At 49.0% G+C, this 19,989-nt stretch overlaps 9 protein-coding genes across 9 annotated transcripts; 5 read left to right on the forward strand and 4 right to left on the reverse strand.

The window, feature by feature from the left end:
* Positions 1–69: 69 nt before the first annotated feature.
* TRUGW13939_09797 (uncharacterized protein) lies at positions 70–1,968 on the reverse strand (the record flags this gene model as incomplete). Its single annotated transcript, XM_035492917.1, has 2 exons — positions 70–1,667; positions 1,731–1,968. 2 exons carry the CDS (start codon positions 1,966–1,968, stop codon positions 70–72), a joined length of 1,836 nt encoding a protein of 611 aa, XP_035348810.1.
* Positions 1,969–3,547: 1,579 nt separating this feature from the next.
* Positions 3,548–4,057, reverse strand: TRUGW13939_09798 (uncharacterized protein; the record flags this gene model as incomplete). The annotated part of the gene is made up of 1 exon (XM_035492918.1): positions 3,548–4,057. One exon carries the CDS (start codon positions 4,055–4,057, stop codon positions 3,548–3,550), a length of 510 nt encoding a protein of 169 aa, XP_035348811.1.
* Positions 4,058–4,708: 651 nt separating this feature from the next.
* TRUGW13939_09799 (uncharacterized protein) lies at positions 4,709–6,993 on the forward strand (the record flags this gene model as incomplete). The annotated part of the gene is made up of 9 exons (XM_035492919.1): positions 4,709–4,721; positions 4,786–4,800; positions 4,856–4,916; positions 4,984–5,539; positions 5,812–6,045; positions 6,104–6,166; positions 6,229–6,545; positions 6,608–6,682; positions 6,741–6,993. Coding segments are annotated over 9 exons (1,587 nt in total), but the record flags the coding sequence as incomplete, so codon positions are not given.
* Positions 6,994–7,398: 405 nt separating this feature from the next.
* Positions 7,399–8,441, forward strand: TRUGW13939_09800 (uncharacterized protein; the record flags this gene model as incomplete). Its single annotated transcript, XM_035492920.1, has 3 exons — positions 7,399–7,924; positions 7,984–8,317; positions 8,384–8,441. 3 exons carry the CDS (start codon positions 7,399–7,401, stop codon positions 8,439–8,441), a joined length of 918 nt encoding a protein of 305 aa, XP_035348813.1.
* A 273-nt stretch (positions 8,442–8,714) lies between these two features.
* On the reverse strand, positions 8,715–10,074 carry TRUGW13939_09801 (uncharacterized protein; the record flags this gene model as incomplete). The annotated part of the gene is made up of 3 exons (XM_035492921.1): positions 8,715–9,826; positions 9,884–9,949; positions 10,002–10,074. The coding sequence occupies 3 exons, from the start codon at positions 10,072–10,074 to the stop codon at positions 8,715–8,717; spliced, it is 1,251 nt and encodes a 416-aa protein (XP_035348814.1).
* A 926-nt stretch (positions 10,075–11,000) lies between these two features.
* On the forward strand, positions 11,001–11,525 carry TRUGW13939_09802 (uncharacterized protein; the record flags this gene model as incomplete). Its single annotated transcript, XM_035492922.1, has 1 exon — positions 11,001–11,525. One exon carries the CDS (start codon positions 11,001–11,003, stop codon positions 11,523–11,525), a length of 525 nt encoding a protein of 174 aa, XP_035348815.1.
* A 26-nt stretch (positions 11,526–11,551) lies between these two features.
* On the forward strand, positions 11,552–12,820 carry TRUGW13939_09803 (uncharacterized protein; the record flags this gene model as incomplete). The annotated part of the gene is made up of 1 exon (XM_035492923.1): positions 11,552–12,820. One exon carries the CDS (start codon positions 11,552–11,554, stop codon positions 12,818–12,820), a length of 1,269 nt encoding a protein of 422 aa, XP_035348816.1.
* Positions 12,821–13,441: 621 nt separating this feature from the next.
* Positions 13,442–16,241, forward strand: TRUGW13939_09804 (uncharacterized protein; the record flags this gene model as incomplete). Its single annotated transcript, XM_035492924.1, has 9 exons — positions 13,442–13,596; positions 13,653–13,922; positions 13,983–14,185; positions 14,254–14,471; positions 14,994–15,151; positions 15,206–15,242; positions 15,314–15,393; positions 15,451–15,660; positions 15,725–16,241. Coding segments are annotated over 9 exons (1,848 nt in total), but the record flags the coding sequence as incomplete, so codon positions are not given.
* Positions 16,242–16,338: 97 nt separating this feature from the next.
* On the reverse strand, positions 16,339–19,489 carry TRUGW13939_09805 (uncharacterized protein; the record flags this gene model as incomplete). Its single annotated transcript, XM_035492925.1, has 4 exons — positions 16,339–17,497; positions 17,586–18,081; positions 18,135–19,211; positions 19,264–19,489. 4 exons carry the CDS (start codon positions 19,487–19,489, stop codon positions 16,339–16,341), a joined length of 2,958 nt encoding a protein of 985 aa, XP_035348818.1.
* Positions 19,490–19,989: the final 500 nt, after the last annotated feature.

A 19,989-nucleotide genomic window follows, 5' to 3' on the forward strand; every position in this document is an offset into this window, starting at 1 on the left:
GAAATATTAATATTAATAGTCAAAGTACCAGCAAATCTACCTATATCATCTGATAGCAAATCTGCACGATCAACGACGTAGAATGTTACTGCTTGGACCTCGTCCTAGAATACTTCGAATACTAGATCGACCGCTCCCTGGGTACAAATCGCCTTGGGTAACCAACGACAGAGATCCCGCAGGACCGTTACCTGTGACTACAGTCCCATTTACAGCTCGTACAAAAGTGTCATAAGTTGTCCCGCCGGATGATTCATGAAACTCGTTGGATGTGTCGCCAGAAGAGGTCGATGAGCCGCCGGAAATACCAAAGTAATGCGCACTTCCCCATTGGCGTGTTTTCAAATCGATAGGGCCAGAGACAAGGGTATAAGTAGATATACCACCAAGACCGCCCGTAGAGGAGATTTGCAGTTCGCGGTCTATGGCCGCATCGATAATCGTGTAATTCGCCCCAAGGCCATAGGTCGTGTTGGCGTCTATGGGGTAGCTAAATGATGTACGTTCTTTGGCAAACTTGCCATCAGTGCCAATACCGGAAGCAGTAGATGTTCCGGTAGTATTCTGAATATTCCTCTGGCTCAGTCCGTCTTGGTTCAAAAGACCATCGTTGGAAAACGAGAGGTCCTGCGTCCATGAATTCTGTCCCGAGGTGATTTTCAGGGTTCGGTGAGCCTTTACTGAATAAGACAAAGTCTCATTCACGCCGCTGGTGGCATTGTAAACCAAGTTGCGCGTGAAACTGAATTCGGGGTCTGGTGCGTCGATTGTAGGCGGTTGACCGGATGTCAGGCTGTTGGTATTTGTGCCATCATCGAGATATATAAATGCCTTGCCAGTAACAACCCAATACGAGCCAACGGTTTCGGACAGACTGATTGCATCAGCGGACGGAGTATTTAGTCCGGCGATCTTTATCTGGAACGTATGTGGCTTGCCGTTGGCCAAGAGAGGCAAAAAGGGAGAGATGTCGATTTCTGGCTCACGTAAATCAAAGGCATCGATGCCAACGATAGGCCGCCAGAAACCAGGAGCCACGCCTCCCGTGAAAATGATGGGGAACGGCCATACAACTCCGGCGAGAATGCCGTCGATGAAAAGCTGTATCTCACGGAAAGGCGAGTAACCATATAGCTCACCGATTGTAGAGTTGAAGTCGTCCGTGTCCTGAGATAAGACGTTGGACCACCAAAATTCCTCCCCAATCTGACCGCATGCAGAGATGGAGATGACTGCCCTTTGGGCATTCTTCGGAAACGTTAGGCTCACCGTGGCATTGTCGCCCGGGACGGTGAATGCGCTGGAGGCGTTCTTTGCCGATTGACGTGCTGAGATGGGAAGAATGACGTCGGCTACTCGTCCCTTGTCTTCCTTTGTGAATGAGGCAGTCAGCGTCACATTGAAAGGACCAGTATATGTGCTGTCGATCAGATTTCCGAGATCGAAGATGATTTTCTGGGGATTCTTCCACAAGGCAAGATATTGGGACATTTCCTTGACATAGGTCCAAATGATCCCATTCGTAGTTGGCTCAGCTGTGGACGTACGGAACACTTCAGTGTCATTCAAGTACATTACTGCTAGTCGGTCAAACTGGCGCCCTTTCGATGTCACAGTGAGATTGATCCGGACAGTATCAAAATCACACTGTGGGGGCATGTAGTCCCCTGCAAGATATTAGTTGAGGCCGTTCATATGAAGGGAAAAAGTGACAAAAAGGCGCTACTTACCAACAAAAGGTTTCCCATAACTAAGTGCAAACTCGTGCTCCATCAGGAGGAGAACCTCGCTACATCCTTGACTCGGAGGGTCAAATTCGACAGGCTTATAAACCTCGAAGACATCGAGGACTGAACTCGTGTTTGCCGCAGAGCTCCGAGGATATGAATGTCCTACGTTGCTGTTGAATGCATTCGCTAGTGAATAGAAGCCGAGGAGACCTATAAACACGTTGCCCAGAAACCTCATGATGGTAACACAGCGGGAACTGGTTGTTTTCCTATTGAAGACTCTATGACTGTGATTTTTGGACTGGAAATTTGAAGCAAGCGTGTCTTCTGTTTTTATTATCTCATATTGTGAGACGTTTGGCGATGATTGTGTATGTTTAGGCTTCCAAAACAGCCCGCAAGCAGCCCACCACACAAGGGCCAAAGACAAGATGACCAAACAAGTACGACCGAGATGAGTGCTCAAAAAGGAAGTGTGTCTGGAAAGGTCGAAATCACCAAGCGAGCGGTTGAAGAGTATGTAAAAAGGTTCAGCAAGAGACTGCACGTCCGGGCGAGAAGAGATGCTCAGGGTGTCTCGCGGTGACGGCGACATCCCCCTTGTCAATTATCGATGAGCAGGGAGGGGGTAACAGTTAGTTCACCGGAATCATATTAATATTGATAAAACTAGTCGCTAGTTTGCGCGTTAACAGCACGCCACAAGCTCTAAAATTGCTTGAAACTGATACGATTGCGTCAATTCCAGGTTGATGCAGCGCGGAGACGGAGAGGGGAAGGCGATGCGGATCCGCAAGCTATCGCGTTCTAGGCAGGTTGCCAGGGCGGCGTTGCATTGTTGCAATGCGGAGATAAGACATAAATAATTGGCCGGCCATGCATTCTGGTAAAATATCGCCTTTGCATGGCACAATTTACTATTGTTGTTGGATGTACTAACACGTCTGTTAGTGATGTTTCATATAGTTGGTCGGCGTGAACATACAATGTAAACATGCAATATCCGCTGCTTTATCATGTATGTATGTACCTGTGCTTCCGTTGACATGGTTCTTTGAAATATGCATCACAGCGGATCAATCAATTCTATTGAATTAGAAAAGCAACAACTATTCTCGCAATCCACGTGTTTAAGAAAAATAGAGCAGACAAAACAGGACAAAGTAAATTCCCCACTGAGAACTCCACCCAGCGACTGACAGCCTGACACATCAGACGAAAATCCTTTGGTATGAGGCGGTCAGGCTTGCAATGTGATATTGGGCATTTCCCATGGCCTTAAGCCCCCGTAACGCTTTACGGGGATCCATCGCGCATTATTAGCGTCGCCGTTTACTCGTCTAGGTTGTCCAATACAGTAGTAGCGCGGTTAAAACAAGTGACGCTGCATATATCTGGTTGATTCTAAACGCTACGTTCTTAAATAGTGATGCTTGGTTACTGCATATGACTAGACTTGGGCATTCGCTGCCCTTCACTAAGAATCCTTGTGGTGGGTCCTCTTAAAGGGTGCACATTCCAGCTGTCTTCTCTCAGGAATGTTATTTTTTTTTTTCTCTATTGCTACTCGAATTGAAGATAATGACCGGCAACAAATCCTATATAACGTGCAAAACCATACACACTTGATTTCAAGACATTTTTTTTTATAATGACATCACTTATTCACAACATGAGAGGGCGGAAAAGGTGAGATGGCGAGGACAATTCCCCTGCAAGCTATGGTATTGAGGTAGAGATTCGTTAACATCGTGATGACAGGGCGATTCGAGTTGGACTTTCATCATGGCGTGACGGCGCTTCTTCCAGCACCACGCTCACATGAACATTTTCGCAATGTTCATCAGTCCTTTGACACTATCTCCCAGCCCATTGTCACCTCCACCTGAACGACCACGATCCCCAAAGCCGTCGCGGCTACCTTGCCCGCCACCGGCGATGTTTGCCAATCCGCCAGGCAAGCGCAAGCCGACCATGGCGAGCAGTTTCTGCAAGATACCGCCTGTGATCAGAGGCACGATGACAAGCATGAACACTTTTACTGGATGGCGGCGGGCATAGTAGTAGATATCTCTGATCCATCGCTTGATACGACGAACCATGCGCTCAATGAAGCCCGATCGCGGGCGGGCGCGCCGCGAGGAGGACGACGAGGAAAAGAACGAGCTGCTCGACTTGTTGTGATGGCCGCCGAGACTGAAAATCGACGGAGCGGAGTGTGAGTGTTTTGAATGATGTACAGAGTAGCCCGACGATGACCGGCGCGGGGAGCGCTTGCGTACAAAGTATCCTTTGGAAGGAGACGAGGTACCGTCGAACCAGCCCATATTTGCTGTCTATTTCGGTTATTTCGACAGAAACGAGTCAATGGTGCCACGAGGACTTGGACTTGGATATAAGAAGACCCTCTGCGTCCTTGAGAGGAGCAGCTTCACGTCGATTGGCGAATTGTCTATCCTGGCCGGTGGCTCCTGTGCTGGACTAAGCCCGTCCGGAGGCGGTCTGCAACAAATCCGAGGATTCTTCACGATAGTCTTCGTCAGGGAGCTAGCCTTCTCTATACCAAATGAAGACAACAGCTGGCAGCTAACGACGGGGAGCTTCAATTGTGAAAGACAGAACGCAGCTGCATCCTACAGCTGAACCTCTTTGGATGCAGGGCAGGCAGGCGGTGGGTCGGCCCGTCAAGTCGGTGGCTGGGGTGTGGGGCCGCTGCAAATCCATCGCCATTGGCTGCTTTTTCTGCTGTCTCAGGGGCTGGCCCCATATGTTCACGTGACTTGACGCCCTGTCTTGTTGCCTGAGGCAGCAAGAAGTGTGGCTGTGCGATGTGGCGCTAGACATGTGATAAAGTCGACGTACGTCATTGTCGAGGACAAACTCTTCGCATAGTTTTCTCAACAAAGTCATTTTGAACTTCTATTCATTTGAAGCGGCAAAAACACATCTTCTTTATTGATTTCCTCCAATTTACAGCCACATTCATGGCAGGTATGTCTCGAATTATTCTCTCCAAGTCTGCTGCGGGGTGTCCTGCTTGCTAACATGCCACCAGACCAACCCGATTATTGTGAGTGACAACTCCACTGAATACGTTTTTACTCCCAATTGACTGTGTTTAATAGACAAGGTTCTGGGTGTTGCCTCATCTGCGACAGCGCAGCAAATTCGCGATGCATACAAGAGGTATGACCCAGCAAAATACCATGCTAATTTAATAATGACCGACTTCAATGACTGACTTTAACGACAGAGCGTCACTAAAGACCCATCCGGATCGTGTACCAGTAGACTCCCCCGATAGAGCTTCCCGGACTCGGCAATTTCAAAGAGTAAACGACGCCTACTACACTCTGTCAGACCGAGAGCGACGTCGACAGTACGATGCAGCCCGCAGAGACCACTTTGCCGAGGAAGACGATACCGCTGATGAAGAGGTCCCTCGTGGAGGAGCCGGGGCTTTCCCATGGTCGACATTTGGCTTTGGTGGCTCAGAACAGGAACGCCAGGGACGTGACTCTGATCAATTCGGGTCGGTGTTTGAGGAAATGCTGCGCGAGGAAGGGATGGCTAGCGAGGAAGCCGATGGACAGTCAGTGCCAACGAAGAAATTCTGGTCTCTTGTCGGGGCAGTGAGTGGTGGTGCATTGGGCTTTATTGTCGCGAATGTGCCTGGCGCCCTGGCCGGCGCTGTCGCTGGAAACAGACTCGGTGCTGTTCGCGACGCCAAAGGGAAGAGTGTCTACGACGTGTTCATTGAGCTGCCTCAATCAGACCGCGCGAGACTTTTGAGTGAACTTGCGGCCAAAGTATTTCAGACGACGTTGGGACACTAGCTGGGACGGTTTTTGATTTTTTTGGGACGAGGCGTTTGTGCCAGCATTGGAGGGCTTTGGCTGCAACATATTACCTTGAACATTTTACGTGAACCCAAGACTAGGAATGTAGATAATTAATCAATACAACTTACCAAATATTTAGTATTTATTTGTATCGCGAGGCTCCAGTCCATGTGAAGCTGCAGTATCCCCACACCCCTCTTCTCACCGCCTTCGCGTTGTCCGCTACGTGTTGACTCCAGACTCTGTCTGTCCTACGACTCGAGAGTAAAGTAGCCTGCTGGTATCTTTGCCTTTTGTTCACTTTCTACTTGACAATTCAAATTAATCTCCCGAATTTACCAGAGGCTTCCGCCCATACGATCCCAACAATGGCCACCGCAGCAACCGGCGTCTACCCCTCCTTGGAGAATCGGCCTCTCAAGGGGACAGTTTGTCTCTTTGATGTCGACGAAACCCTCAGCCCTGCACGACAAGTGGGTGTTCCTGGAATATATGCTAAAAGGGTGACGCGCTAATTATATCTATGGGTAGCCTGCTACGGCTGAAATGCACGAGTTGCTCTCGCAGCTCCGCCATAAATGCGCAATTGGTTACGTTAGTTTGAAATCCCCATGCTATGGTTCTTCAAATTCTGACAGATTAAAAAAAAACAATAGATCAGCGGTTCCGACTTTGTCAAACAGCAAGAACAGCTCGGTTCCTCGTCCGTCCCGGTGGTTTCGCTTTTCGACTTTTGCTTTGCGGAGAACGGGCTGAATTCGTTTCGTCTGGGAAAGCCACTTGCAAGCACCAGCTTTATTGAATGGCTCGGGGAGGACAAATACCAGAACCTTGTGAATTTCACGCTCAGGTATCTTGCAGATGTTCGACTGCCGCGGAAAAGAGGTACTTTTATCGAGTTCCGGAAGGGGATGATCAACATCAGCCCCGTGGGGAGGAACGCTACTATTGCAGAGAGGAATGAGTTTGAGGAGTGAGTTTTCTTCGTTTCGAGCGGGGTCTGGTTTAAAAAGTTCACGCTGACATTATTACTAGGTACGACAATGTGCATAATGTCAGAAAGACTCTGGTGGAGGCCCTCAGGAAAGAATTCCCAGACTATGGCCTGACGTGAGTGATCCCTTTACATACGTATATATATGAATACCCCCATAGTAACATTGTACAGCTACTCCATCGGCGGTAAGATCTCCTTCGACGTCTTCCCCACTGGCTGGGACAAGACCTACTGCCTGCGCCACCTCGAGGCCGAAAAGGAATCAACCGGAGTCGAGTACAAGAACATCCACTTCTTCGGCGACAAGTGCATGCCCGGCGGCAACGACCACGAGATCTTTAGCGACGAGAGGACGATTGGCCACTCAGTCGACAGCCCGGAGCACACGATGAAGTTGCTGAGGGAGTTGTTTGAGCTGTCGTGATTGGGCTATCTAAAAAGAAAAGTTGCATACCTTATAAGTTTGGTAATCTGAATACTGTTTATTTGGTCTCAATATCTCAATACAATGAACGATATGTAGACTCTGGCCTGGCATTTGCAATGCTAAAACAGCTATATAATAATGAAACATCAAATATAATATTCTCACTATCATAATAATTCTTGGTATAATTTAATTATTATTATCACGCAGGATCCAGATTATTATTCTTTGGTGGCTGAGCCCATAGATCAATCCCAATTCGGTTAGACAAAGTTCGCCCGCATCGGAACTAAGGAACGAATGCGTCACTTTTCCTCCTTTCTACCACAAATCCGGACAAGAACGTCGTGAAGAAACCTTTTTTCTTTTTGCAAAACACAACAGACACACAAATACGCAAAAATGGCGCCGCCCAAGCCTATCGCCCCGACTCCTCGATTCCTCCTACCTCGCCTGACATGGAATGGCACACCCCGCCTTACCACCAGCACGGCGCTCCAGGGCGTCTCGGCCTCAACAACTCGTCAAGAAGATAGGACAGTCGACCGGTTTTTGGGGTTGCAGCGGAGGAAGTTTCATAATATTGTGGTTGAGTCTGCTCGTGGCTCTCTTGGACCGTCGTTGGTTTCCAAACAGCCTCGTCGCCCCTCTGCGCCTACAACGACGACGACAAGCACGACGAGGGAAAACAACAGCAACCCCGTCAGGCATAATGGAGTATATGTTGCAGCTTTCAGGCCGGCGCGACGCGCATTCCATGCATCTGCTGTGATGCGGCGCACCCATCATTTCGATACACTAAAGTTTGTGCAACGGCTGAGGAACGAAGGGTTCAGCGAGGAGCAATCCGTGGCGCTGATGAAGGTGCTCAACGACGTTATCCAGGAGTCGATCCATAACCTGACACGAACTATGGTACTAAAAGAGGGTATACCATAAACCCTGGGATATATGTATATGAGTTTCTTGCTAATTGTAACCGCCCAGACTCGGAACGTGCAACATACACGCAAAAAGTCGACTTCGCCAAACTGCGCTCCGAACTACTCAACTCCGACTCCAACGAAGCCCAACTCACGCGCTCATCGCACGAGCGCATCGCCGCCGACCTGGCCAAGATGAACTCGCGCCTGCGTGACGAGATTGGACGGACACAGGCGTCGGTTCGACTGGATCTCAATCTAGAAAAGGGACGTATTCGCGAGGAGGCCAATAGCCAGGATATGCGCATCAAGGAGACGGAGACGCGGATTGAGCAGGAGGTTGCGGGATTGCGGGAGCGTGTGCAGGTGGTGAAGCAGTCGACGCTGCAATGGCTTGTGTAAGTTCTTTCTTTCTAATTTTTTTTTTTGGGTTGTGTATGGTTTTGTCTAACGGTTGTGTTTAGTGGTGTTTGCACGGGTACGGCAGCTCTTATTGTCGGTGCCTGGCGCTTGTTGATGTGATTGATTGTGTTATGAATATTTTCCGAGGCGATGGCCGTTTCTTTCCCTTGTACACTACTACTCTCCTATGTTGAATGATATGCATGATAGATTATGCATAACAGATTAAGCGAATGCAATCTCTCACGCCGCTGGCTATAAAAACCTTTTTCATCTAGTTACGTATGTAAACTCGAAGCAAAAAAAGAAGATGTAAGTGTTATTTTAAGCCAAGTTAATATACTCAAACAATATTATACATAATCCCTCCAATCATACATCCAAAAAAATCTATCATTTTCTCTGGTTGCGCTTACCACGCTTTTTCGAGGATGAAGAAGCCGACGTGGCAGTAGAAGTGGCTTGCTTTTCTTCGACTTCTTCCTCCACATACTCTGCTTCTTCTTCTTCTTCTGCGGCTTGCGCATCCTCGTCGTCCTCTAGCTTGGTCGAGTCCTTTCCAAGAAGTTTCTCCGCGGCCTTGCGGTACAGCCAAGCGGGTAGCGTAAAAACAACGGTTTCGCGGATCTGCGGACGAGGGATCTCGTCTACATCGAGCAAGAACTCCTGCTTGTCGCCGTCTTCGGTTTCCTCTTCGAGGAATACGTTTCCGACAGAGTCGACAATCAGGACTTTTCCATTCTCGGCGTACACGCGACGCTTGGTGCCCACGGCGCCGACGAGGCTGGGGGTGCTGGTGGTGGGTTCGCCTGTGGGCGTGGCGGTGCCAGATCCAGCACCGGCGTCCTTTTTGGATCCCTTTTTGTTTTCTTTGCGGCTCTCACGGTCCATCATGCGTTTTTGGCGGCGGTTCATTGCTGCAGCGGGAGCTTCATCTGCCTGGGGTTCTGGGGCTGGAGCTGGAGCTGGAGCAGCGGTAGCATCCAAACCGGGAATACCACCAATACCTCTCTCATCTCCCCACGCAGCTTTTCTGGCATGGCGGATATAACGACCCATAAACTCGCGCTGGCGTCGGTATGACAGTACAAGACCAATATAGTGACCAAACCCGCCAAAGACTACAAACAGACCGAGCAACACAGACCCCAGACCCGGACGAAACCGCGAGTAGTAGTATCCAGTACCCTTCCATTTGGGGAAACCATACTTGAGGAAATGATCGTAGCGTTCGCGCGAGGGTCCACGCAGGATGTTGGCAGCAAGATTGAGGCGAGCGGAGCGCTCGTTGGCTTCTTTGACGGCGTTGGCGATCTGGCGATCCGAGGGGCCCTTGGATACGTGCACGCCGGGTTTTTTGTTTTTGGTGGATTTGTCGAGTGGCTGGCGCGAGTTGTTGGCGATGAATGCGCGTCTGACTTTGTCCGGGTGCAGCTGTTTGGATTTTTTGCGGTAGGCCTTGTTGATGGCGTCCTGGTTTGCGGTGGGGCTCACGGCGAGGAAGTCTGGTTTTTACCTTGATTAGCCAGAGAAATTGAGAAAGGATGTGGGAAAATTTTTACCGTAGAAAGTAAGATTGGCGCCGTCATTCGCCATAATCTCATCTCGAAGCTGGAAGATCTCATGATCTGCGATGGTTAGACTGGTTGCTGCGATGAAGTCGGCTGGGGTTCTTCTTACCTTCCTTGGTCCAGGCAGCAGCTAGCACCAGCAGGACAGCTGCCACGAGAAATTGGAGGGCAAAGTGCCGCATGTTGGGTTGTAAAATGTGTCAACACACGAGGAGCTGAGCGGAAATATTTCGCGAGGAAAAAAAAAAAAAAAGGGGCAGAAGCAGACGGACTACTCCATGGAGAAGAAAATTGACTTTTATTTTACTTCGCCAGAGAGGACAGCAATGTTGGAACCAATATTGGAATATTGGTAGTATTACAATGGACACAGAATAATTGGTGGTGTTGTTGTCACCATTCTGCAGCGTCGACAAAATGATCTGCCGGGCCCGCTCTGGGCGGCGGGTGATTGGCCGGCTAGACGATGCCACTGTACTACAAATTGTTGTTATTGTTGTTGTTGTTATGGTGGTATTATCGTGGTCATGGTCGTGGCAGAATTACGAATTACCGATTGCTCTATTGTTACTAGACATTGGGTATCAGGCAGTTCGTATATTGGGTGGCTACAAATAGCCAAAGCGAAAGACGACCAAGTCGGCTAGTGAACAGCACACCGCCAGCCCATCGACGAGAGTCGTGATGGCCACGTCAGTCCACTCGCAGCTGCAGAAAAGGTGGATCGACCCCGCGAGCAGGTGGGAGAGTAAATAAATATGTATATATATATAACACTCTATATACCCAGATCTTGACTCTCAAGGCAACAGCAAAGAAGGTCCGCTCGCGTCGAGAGAGCAGGAGCAAGACGGGTAGAAACGACGCATTTGGCAGGTGCGGATTGGCCTGAACACCGGGGCTGACCCCTGGGCCCGGCCGGCTCCATCGCGGCTGCCTCCAGACAGTTGTTGCCCAAAAAAAAAAAAAACATCGCTCCTTCCTTTCCTCTTCCTCCTTGCTCTTCGTCTTAACTGCGTCCTCTTCGTTTACCACCACTACTATCTCTACTTCTCAACCACCCCTTCTTTCTCTTCTTCACCTCTCTCTTAATCACCAATCCAATCCAATGGCTCGCATGCAGTTCCCCGTCGACATGATCACCTCGCGCTTCGGCGATCGCCTGAACAGCATCCGCTCGACCTCCATGAGCTCGCGCTTCGCCAACCTGAAGCCCATCTCCGAGTTCCTCGACCTCAAGCGCCTGTCCAAGCCCGCCGACTTTGGCGAGGTGCAGAGCCGTGTCAACTACAACCTGTCCTACTTCTCCAGCAACTATGCTGCCGTATTTGTGATGCTGAGCATCTACAGCCTGCTCACCAACCCGGTCCTGCTCTTTGTCATCATCTTGGTGACTGTGGGTCTGTATGGAATCGGCAAGCTGGAGGGCCGCGATCTTGACATTGGTGTCGCCCGCGCATCAACCTCGCAACTATACACTGGTCTGCTTATCATCGCCGTTCCCCTGGGCCTCTACGCTTCGCCCATCACCACGGTGCTCTGGCTGATCGGTGCTACTGGCGTGACTGTTATCGGTCACGCCGCTCTACTGGAAAAACCTATCGAGAATGCTTTTTCCGAGGAGGCGGTCTAGGTGGTCGGCCGCGAACTCCTTACGATATGCCCCGATGGGGAAGACCACCAGGGGTACGAAATGGGAAACAGGCCCGCCGGAGGGCCACACAATGGGAGGATTTCGACGGCGTGCGTTTTGAGGAGATTGATGGCGACGACGACGGTGACGATGCAGTTCTCGGCAGCCTACAGCGACATGGAACCAAGGGAAATAATAATACGAGTAGCACACGTGAGGTACGACTTAGGAATGATGATGGGTATGATTACGACAGCGAATTATCGGACGGCGAAGACTTTGACCTGAACGACGACGCCGACAGTACGGTGGCCTTTGCCGTGCAATTGGCCATGCGTGATAAAGAGGACATGCTGGTCGAGAAGGCTTTGGAGCGGATTAGACGGGCTCAGATGCTTGGCAAGAAGAATGTCCGTCTTTCCCAAGAAGAGCTAGATGCGTTGGACCGAAGACGCAAGCAAGCAGCCAGCAGCAAAAAAGTTCCTCTCTCGAAAGCGACTGGCTTTACTCGCCCGTTGGATAGCAAGCGACGCAAAAGTGGCGAGCTGGCCAAGACGTCGTCTCAAGCTGAGCGCCGACGAAGCTCACAAGAACAATATCTTCTAGACGAGTCTTCTATCGCTTACGCCAAAGCGTCTTCAGGTGCGTTTCATGCAGCCCCAAATAACCGCCCATCAAGCTCTTCATCCCGCCCTCGAACACCTACCATGCAATCACTACGTCCACAATCTAGTGCCAATTCGCCTCTAACCATGCATCAACCTGCCTACGGTCAACGCTACCCTGATCGTGACCCTCTACAACCGGCTTCTCCACGTGATGCTCCTTATATCCGAGCTCTTCCTGACGATCCTCAATGGGCTCCGCGACAGCGATCCTCGTCCAACGCAGCACCATATCCTGTGGACAATTTTATGTATGGCCAGCCTTATGGACTTGGACCAGGCGACCCACGCCTCAACTACAATGGTCGCCGCTATGCTCCCACCAGTATGCCATATAACGGGTCTGGCTATCCACCCGTATCTGAAGAGCCTCGTCGCGGGTCCTCTGGTCGTCAGACCCGAGCCGAGTCTTCAGAAGAGGAATCGAGCAGCGAGGACGAGGACGAGGACGAGGAAGAGGACAGTGAGGAAGAAGAGGATGATGATGACGGAGAGCATGGCGTGCAGGTGGCGGTCGTTGAACAGCCACCGATTCGTAAGCCTGCCGCGCGTACTACAGCTGCCCAGAACAAAAACAACAACAACAACAACAACAACAATACTCGCCCACGTCGTCGCAATGGTCGCTAATAAAATTCCTGTTTCCCAAGGAGTACCCCTTTTCATTTTTTATATTATTTTGGTCTTATATTTTTTGTCATGCGTGTTGTGTTGTCTTTTTCTTTTTTCTTCAAAAAGGGTTGGGTCAACCTCATCGTGGTTTATTCGGCAAGGAGTTGTACAGAGGATGATTAATGTTTTTCAGTCTCTTTCAGCTATAGAATTATACAATCTTAATCCGTGTCATTCAGAAGGACGGAGTAGTAATATTGAGTACGTAGTAAGTTCAGAGTACCCTTGGCGCGCTCTGACCTGACCGAATGATCGCCGGTAGCTTATATCTTAGCTGCGTCAGCATCTCGAATTCTCGTGAAGCAAATGGCTGGACGGAATACTTCAATGTCAATTATGGTCAAGCAGTGACTAATTCATGTACAACCGCGAACCCACGGATATGCAGGGTTGTGCGACTTGCGCGCGCTGCCGGCGATGACGTCGTTGACGCGGTGGAGCCCGAGTGAAGTCATCAGCTTTTTTGCCGATTTTTCAACGTCCGAAAACAAGTACATATTAACCAGAGCCACTCGCCGCAGCTGTGGTATCTGGGATCTCTTCACTTCTTGACGCGTTTCTCACCGAAACTCAAAAAAGGGGTTGCCTGCTGCAGTCATGTGGATCATCTCGTTCTGGCTGCTGCCCGTCATATCGGCCATAGTATGGCTCGCGATGCTGATTGCCATGTTATCGACATGGGCTGCGCAGGGGAAGCCTCGCTATTCCGAAATGTCGGTTGACGAACATGTGCCGTATGTCTCCTCGCTTTGTATTCTTGCTGTTGTTCTAACTGACATCTTTTTTATAGATACATCTCCGACATTGGCGCGAGGGGGCTCAAACCTCTGTTTATCGCCATGGGCAGTGTCACTGTGGTCACGCTTGATCTGGCTTTTCTGGCCGAGCGCTGGATGCGACACAGTGGGCATTTGGTGAGAAACAAAGGCCGGTTCGACAAGGCCTGCTCTATCATTTCGCTCTTCTTTGCTGCGGCGGGCGCTGCCGGGCTTATTTTGCTTACGATTTTCGATACTGTGCGGCATCCGAGCATGCATCGCGCTTTTCTGGGCTTGTTCATGTAGGCTCTTTTTCCTCGGGGAGTCTCATCTGGATGATGGACTGACTGTAGTTTTTATAGTGGCGGCTACCTGATCAGCGCGATTTTCATCTGTCTGGAATACCTACGCATGGGCATCTTCTACCGCAGCAAGTACGTCGTACTGATCGTCAGTTTCTGGATCAAGGCGATCTTCGTCGTCGTGGAGCTGGCCCTGGCTATTGCGTTTGGAGTTTTGGACAAGGTGTCGAAACGTCAGAATGCTGCTGCGATTATTGAATGGGGTGCGTCCAACAAACAAAAAGTATCTCGCAAGACTTGAATCTCGTGTCGACTAACATATTCTCTTTAGTTATTTCCTTCATTTTCACCTTTTACGTTCTCTCGTTCGTCATTGATCTACTACCGTCGGTACGCCGGCGCCATCATCTTCCGCAGGGCGAAAAGGGATTGCAGATGAGCAGCCGGCCCAGTGCCAGCTCTGGAGCTTTGCCTAATAATAACCTGACCTACGAGGAGCCAGTCACTACGGATTCGATGGGCGACAGAGGAAACACCTACCGCGGCCAGGTAATCCATGGGGGGAACGCTGTATAAATTTTTTATGGTTGTTTATGACTCATGACCGCGTTTAGCGCTTAGAATATGTACTATGTGTATGATGGTTAGAGGATATATTATTATATAATGCCGATAATTAATACCAGCAATTCAATATTTACTTGCTAGTAGATTTATTTAACAGAAAATCATCAATAATTGAAATAGCGGTGTTGCGTTGCCGAGTAACAAACCTCTCCACCGACTATTGTCCCTAGCTCTTGAATTTTAACGTTAAAAATACTAGCCTTGCCTTGACTCACCGACAATTTGGTTTTGTACCACTATGTAGTTAATGTTTTGGCTGCTACGAGCTAGTCTGGACTGTTCTATCAACTAACAAACACTAGGCGCTGTCGTCGGGATTGACGACGGGAGCCGTTGAGCTTTTTTTTACCTTCTCCATATTCTTCTCAAGATATACTCGACTCTGTCCTTTTTTCTTAATGACTGTTCATCATTCTACACTTTATAATTAATCCATTCCACAAGACTGAAACTTCATACATTGATGCTCACATATACCCTCGCATAATAATCATAATAATAATGGCTGAAAGCTTCGTTCTGGGCTCTGCGGATCGCCCGTTTGATAACATATTGAATTTTCGCGATGTCGGAAGGTCGATTAACGGGTTCAATGGGTCCAAGTAGGTTTTCTGTATCTATACGTTTTATTTTCCTTGTCGATTAACTGTTCATAGGTTACTCAGAGAAGGCGTTCTGTTTCGCGGTGCCAGGGTATGCATCTTTCATATTTCTTACCAGACTGGTAGGCAGGCAGTAATAGCTAATGGATAATAAATGTCCAGCCAGACGATGCATCTGAGCGCGACAAGCAGCGATTGACAGACGAGATTGGTCTGGGGACTATAATTGATTTGCGCTCGAGGTGGGCTTTCTCTCTCTTTCTGGATACTCTAAAGTGAATGCAACTCATGCATCGCAGCACTGAACATGCATTCGCTGCACAAAGACGCCAGAATGCCCGTTTAATCGAAAACGCAGACGCTGCAGACCCAGAGAATTCTGTTTCTGTTTCTACTAATGATAATGAGCATCTACTCAATTTGCCGCAAGTCAAACGACGCATGATCAGTATGACCGGCCGCGCGTTTGAGAGAATGCTTCTCTGGCGTTTGGACTGGTATAACTTCATGTACCTCCCCATTTTATATCTCTTTATTTAGATTAAAAGGGAAAAAAAAAACTAATTCAAACAGAAAAGCACTCGGCCTCGCTGCATCAGGCTACCGCACCGACGCAGCCCGCCTCGTCGCTACCAATGTAATGAAACCGCGCGGTCTGATCGGGCTTGCGCAGGATATGCTCGACTGCGCCGGCGCTGAGATTCGCGAGATCTTCGACATTTTGGCCGACAGCGCCGCTTATCCCGTTGTGGTTCACTGTACGCAGGGCAAAGACCGCACAGGGCTGATTATTCTGTTATTGCTGCTGCTGCTCGTCGAGACGACGGCGGTCGACATCCCGCTAAACACGATAAGCGCGGATTATGTCAAGTCCGAGACTGAACTTGAGCCAGAGTTGGAGTATCTGATGAAGGAGATTACGCAGATCGGGCTGGATGAGGATTATGCCAAGTGTCCGCCGGGTTTTGCAGAGGCGGTTAGGGAGTATCTGGATTCAAAGTATGGAGGAGTCAAGGCGTATTTGCTCTCGATTGGGGTTGGGGAGGAGAAGATGGATACGATTTGTCAACGGTTGGTGTTGGAGAGATAGTAGTTCTTGTTGCACATGTGCTGAGATACCCTGAATTTTTTTTTCTTTGTACTAAGATAATAAACATGTATAATTTGATATCCTCAAGTACGTATAATCAAGCGTATTCACTTCGGTCTTTCCACTCTGGTTGAAGATAGCTCCAGTCCTGCGCAAAATCAAAGCCAGACGTGTATTTCCCATATGCCACAAGCTCGACCTGCTCTAGTTTTGCCTCCTTGTCTGTAAGGGCCCACAGGCTCATTCCCAAAGTGTTTGGTCTGTTCTTCTGTGTATTTATAATACCCGGCTGAAAGGAAAAGACAGATTGAGGGCCAATATGTGGGAGATAGTGACCGAATTGATACCCATTCAGCCATATATACACCACTGCGGGGACAGAGGCAGATGCATTGACCTTTAAGCCGAGCGGCACATCCAGGCCATTGTCAATGTCCAAGGTGAAATTTGTAATGTAGAATCTACCAGACGCACCAGACACTCCATCGTAGGGTGCTGAAGTGTCCCAGGAATCATCAGGTTGAAAGCCCGGAAGGTGCCACCCCATACGCTCTGCGTACAAACCGCCTTCATTCATGGGGCCACGAGTCGGATCGATATTCTTCTCTCCTCCGGCGTTTCCTTGGATTTTCCACGATGAAAAGTTACCCTCGCCCTGCAGAACTGCGCCAAGTATACCACGTGGATTCTGTGCGCCTTCTGGCTTGACGTTGTCCTCGTCGTGGCCTGTATAGTCGGTCAGGATTGTAAGCACGTTATCTTCGTTACTGTCTCTCAGTGTTGTTTTGAGGGAACTTGTATTGAATTTTAGAACATCAGACGTTGTTGCCAGACTGGAATTGCCAGGCGAGCCGCCAACGTATTGACCGTTTAGCCACGCAGACCATCCTGCCGCAACCCCGTTCTGAGCAGTGACATTTACCCCAGTAGCATTCAACGTCTTGAACCTTCCGCGATAGATTTTTGGTCCTGCGTGATACCCGTAATCACCAGAGTAAAGAACTGGAAGAGACAATGGGGTCACTGCGTTGACAGTCGTGTTTTTGTCGCAAATTGTCCATCGCGAATCGTCATAACCAGGATCGATCTCGGGAATAGCGTCGTGTGATTTCCACGATGTGAGTTTTGGAAGAGAGGTTGTGACGTTTTCTGTACCAGGGACTGTACCGATTAAACTGCCGTATGGTGTGCGTTTCGTGGCAATGGTCTTTTTGTTCCACTTGATCGAAGTTACCGACGAATTTCCTGTATATACCCTAGCATCCCATATTAGAATAATTTCTTAAGAATACACGCTGAGTATGAAGTAAAATGGAATGGTCCTAGAAACTGCCGTGAACATACTCGATAGATGTGGTAATCTCATTATCACCGACAATCTCAATGCTGCTCCCTTTGAATGAGGCTCCCCTGACAAGATACGGCCCAATGACAAATATATGCTGATCAGGCTTCACAATTGGGTCCAATGTTTGCGGTGGCGCAAAAAAGTTCCATGCCGTGACCTTGTCGAGAAGGTATACTATCAGTCCGTTTGAGAACTGAACCACCGAGATGCCTTCAGCTTGCGTGTATGTGTATACAGTACCGTGACTGGTCTGAGAAGCTGTCACGTTTGATTCGCCATGTACTGTGAAATTCAGCGAAGAAGTATCTAATAATGCAAAACTTCCTGCTTGCCCGATATTAAGATAGAGTGCAAGGACATCAGCATCAAGAGTTGCATATGTGAGCACATCTACGGAGCTGAAAAGAAGTGTCGATTCTCCTAGCTTGTAATCCGTGACAATAATTTTGCTTTGACGACCAGCTAATTCAACATCCGGAATATCGATAGTGCCTATTGGAAGAGTTTAAAAAGGAGCTTTAATTGAATGATGAAACTTGACCCACCTTTTGATGTTTCAACCGTGATACTAAACTCGGTGGTGTCCTGTGAAGCGCTATCATCATGCGAAACAATATAAAACCCTGCATTCGTCTGTGGGTTTCTCAACGCCCAAGTGAATATGCTCGAATCGCTTGTATAGTCCGTTCCGTTTCCAACCATGTCTGTCTCTAAAAGACCTGATGACACTCGGGTGAATAAACCTAAAAGTTTGGTTTGCTTCAGCTTGTCTCGAATTTCTCGAGTCTCTCGCAAAGGAGCGTCGTAGTCATATGACGTGTATACTACTGGTGCCGCACTGTAACCCCAGTTTGTACCCCCGTAGGCCATGTACAGACTCTGCAAAGTCACTCTAGAACCGACATTGTTCTTATAGAAAACATCTGCAAAATCCGGTTCAAGAGACGAGCTGCAGTCATCGTAGAAATAGCCTCCCCAGGGTTGAAAATAGCCGCCTTGAAATTCAGGCAAGTATTCAGGCTGAGTAAATGAGTAGTTCTGGAACCATTGGTAGTAAGTGCGAATGAGCTGGAATCCGGCCTCAGGATCTGTACAAGACAAACCCCCGGGGTAGCTATCCAAGCCGTATACATCGACCGCACCACTGACATCGTTGTAATCTGTTGACCAGCTGACACTGCGCATCCCCTTTTCATTGCTAGTACTCGGTACCACAATGCCAGCATCAGCGAGAGCCTGCGAAATCTGCTCCATGTATACGACCAGTGTATTGTTGGCGCTATAGCTGGTTTCTTGCAGTTCATTCTCATGCTGAACAAGAATCACTGGCCCACCCTCGGTTATTTGGTTGGCAGCGATGATTTTGCCCAGTTTTTGCATCCAGGGATACCATTGTTGATAGTACTGGGGATCACTTGTGCGCTCTTCCCCGAGCTGGCCATTTGCGGCCCAAAGAGCATATCCTCCTGCAGAAGTCTCGCCATTACTGTATGGTCCTGGGCGGGCAATGACATAGATTCCGGATTGTTTCGCGTAATCAAACAAACGTTGGATATTGTGCGCCCCGGTCTCGAAGTCATAATGGTCTTTGGAAGCGCTATGGTAACTCCAGAAGAAGTACACTGCAAAAAAATATTCAGACTTGGCTCAGTTTACATGGCGACGTCCACCTACCAGAAACGGCATTAAAGCCATTGGCCTTTAATTTCTCGAAAACGTCCAGCCATAGCTCAGGCACGGGCAAGCGTTGATAGTGAAACTCTCCAGCAAAGACGAACAGCCTCTGGCCATTGACCGACAGACTGTATTTGTCCCAAGTGACCGGAGAAGAGGAGTTTGTTGCTAGCACGAGAGTCCAGATCCAGAAGAGGAAAGATACGACGGAACGGAAGAAGCCCATTGCTGTCTTGGGTCGCTGTGCATACAGCACTAGTTTGTCTCGATCTCTCCAGTGTTTGCACAATCTCGTCTCTTAAGCACTCTTCGCTTTCATTTATGGTCTGCGTATTTCGACATTGCATCACCCCGGCCTTTCGCACAAACGTACCCCGAACGCCGCATGATTGGTGGAACAAATACCATCCGGAGAAATGGACATCGCTCGACGTGCGATAAAGGTCGAGATTATCCTAGACAAATCCTTTTAGCCAGGGGACTATGCGGGGTGCGTTTATTGCTTACAGATTGCGGGGGAGTTCAATTATTTTGAGTAGTCATTTGCTGCCATTAACCCGAGCTGCGCAGACCAGAAGCTGTCCTTGAATTGTTGCTCGCACAGAACTTCATATTGTGATGCAAATTATACTCTTGCTGATGAAGTTTTTCCCAAGTTGCTGGCAAAATAAAACCCGGGCAACGAGATGGCTTCAACCCATCTCGACATGGAGCTCTGGGGCATCA

Source organism: Talaromyces rugulosus, chromosome V, assembly GCF_013368755.1.
Source record: "Talaromyces rugulosus chromosome V, complete sequence".
NCBI classification, from domain to species: domain Eukaryota; kingdom Fungi; phylum Ascomycota; class Eurotiomycetes; order Eurotiales; family Trichocomaceae; genus Talaromyces; species Talaromyces rugulosus.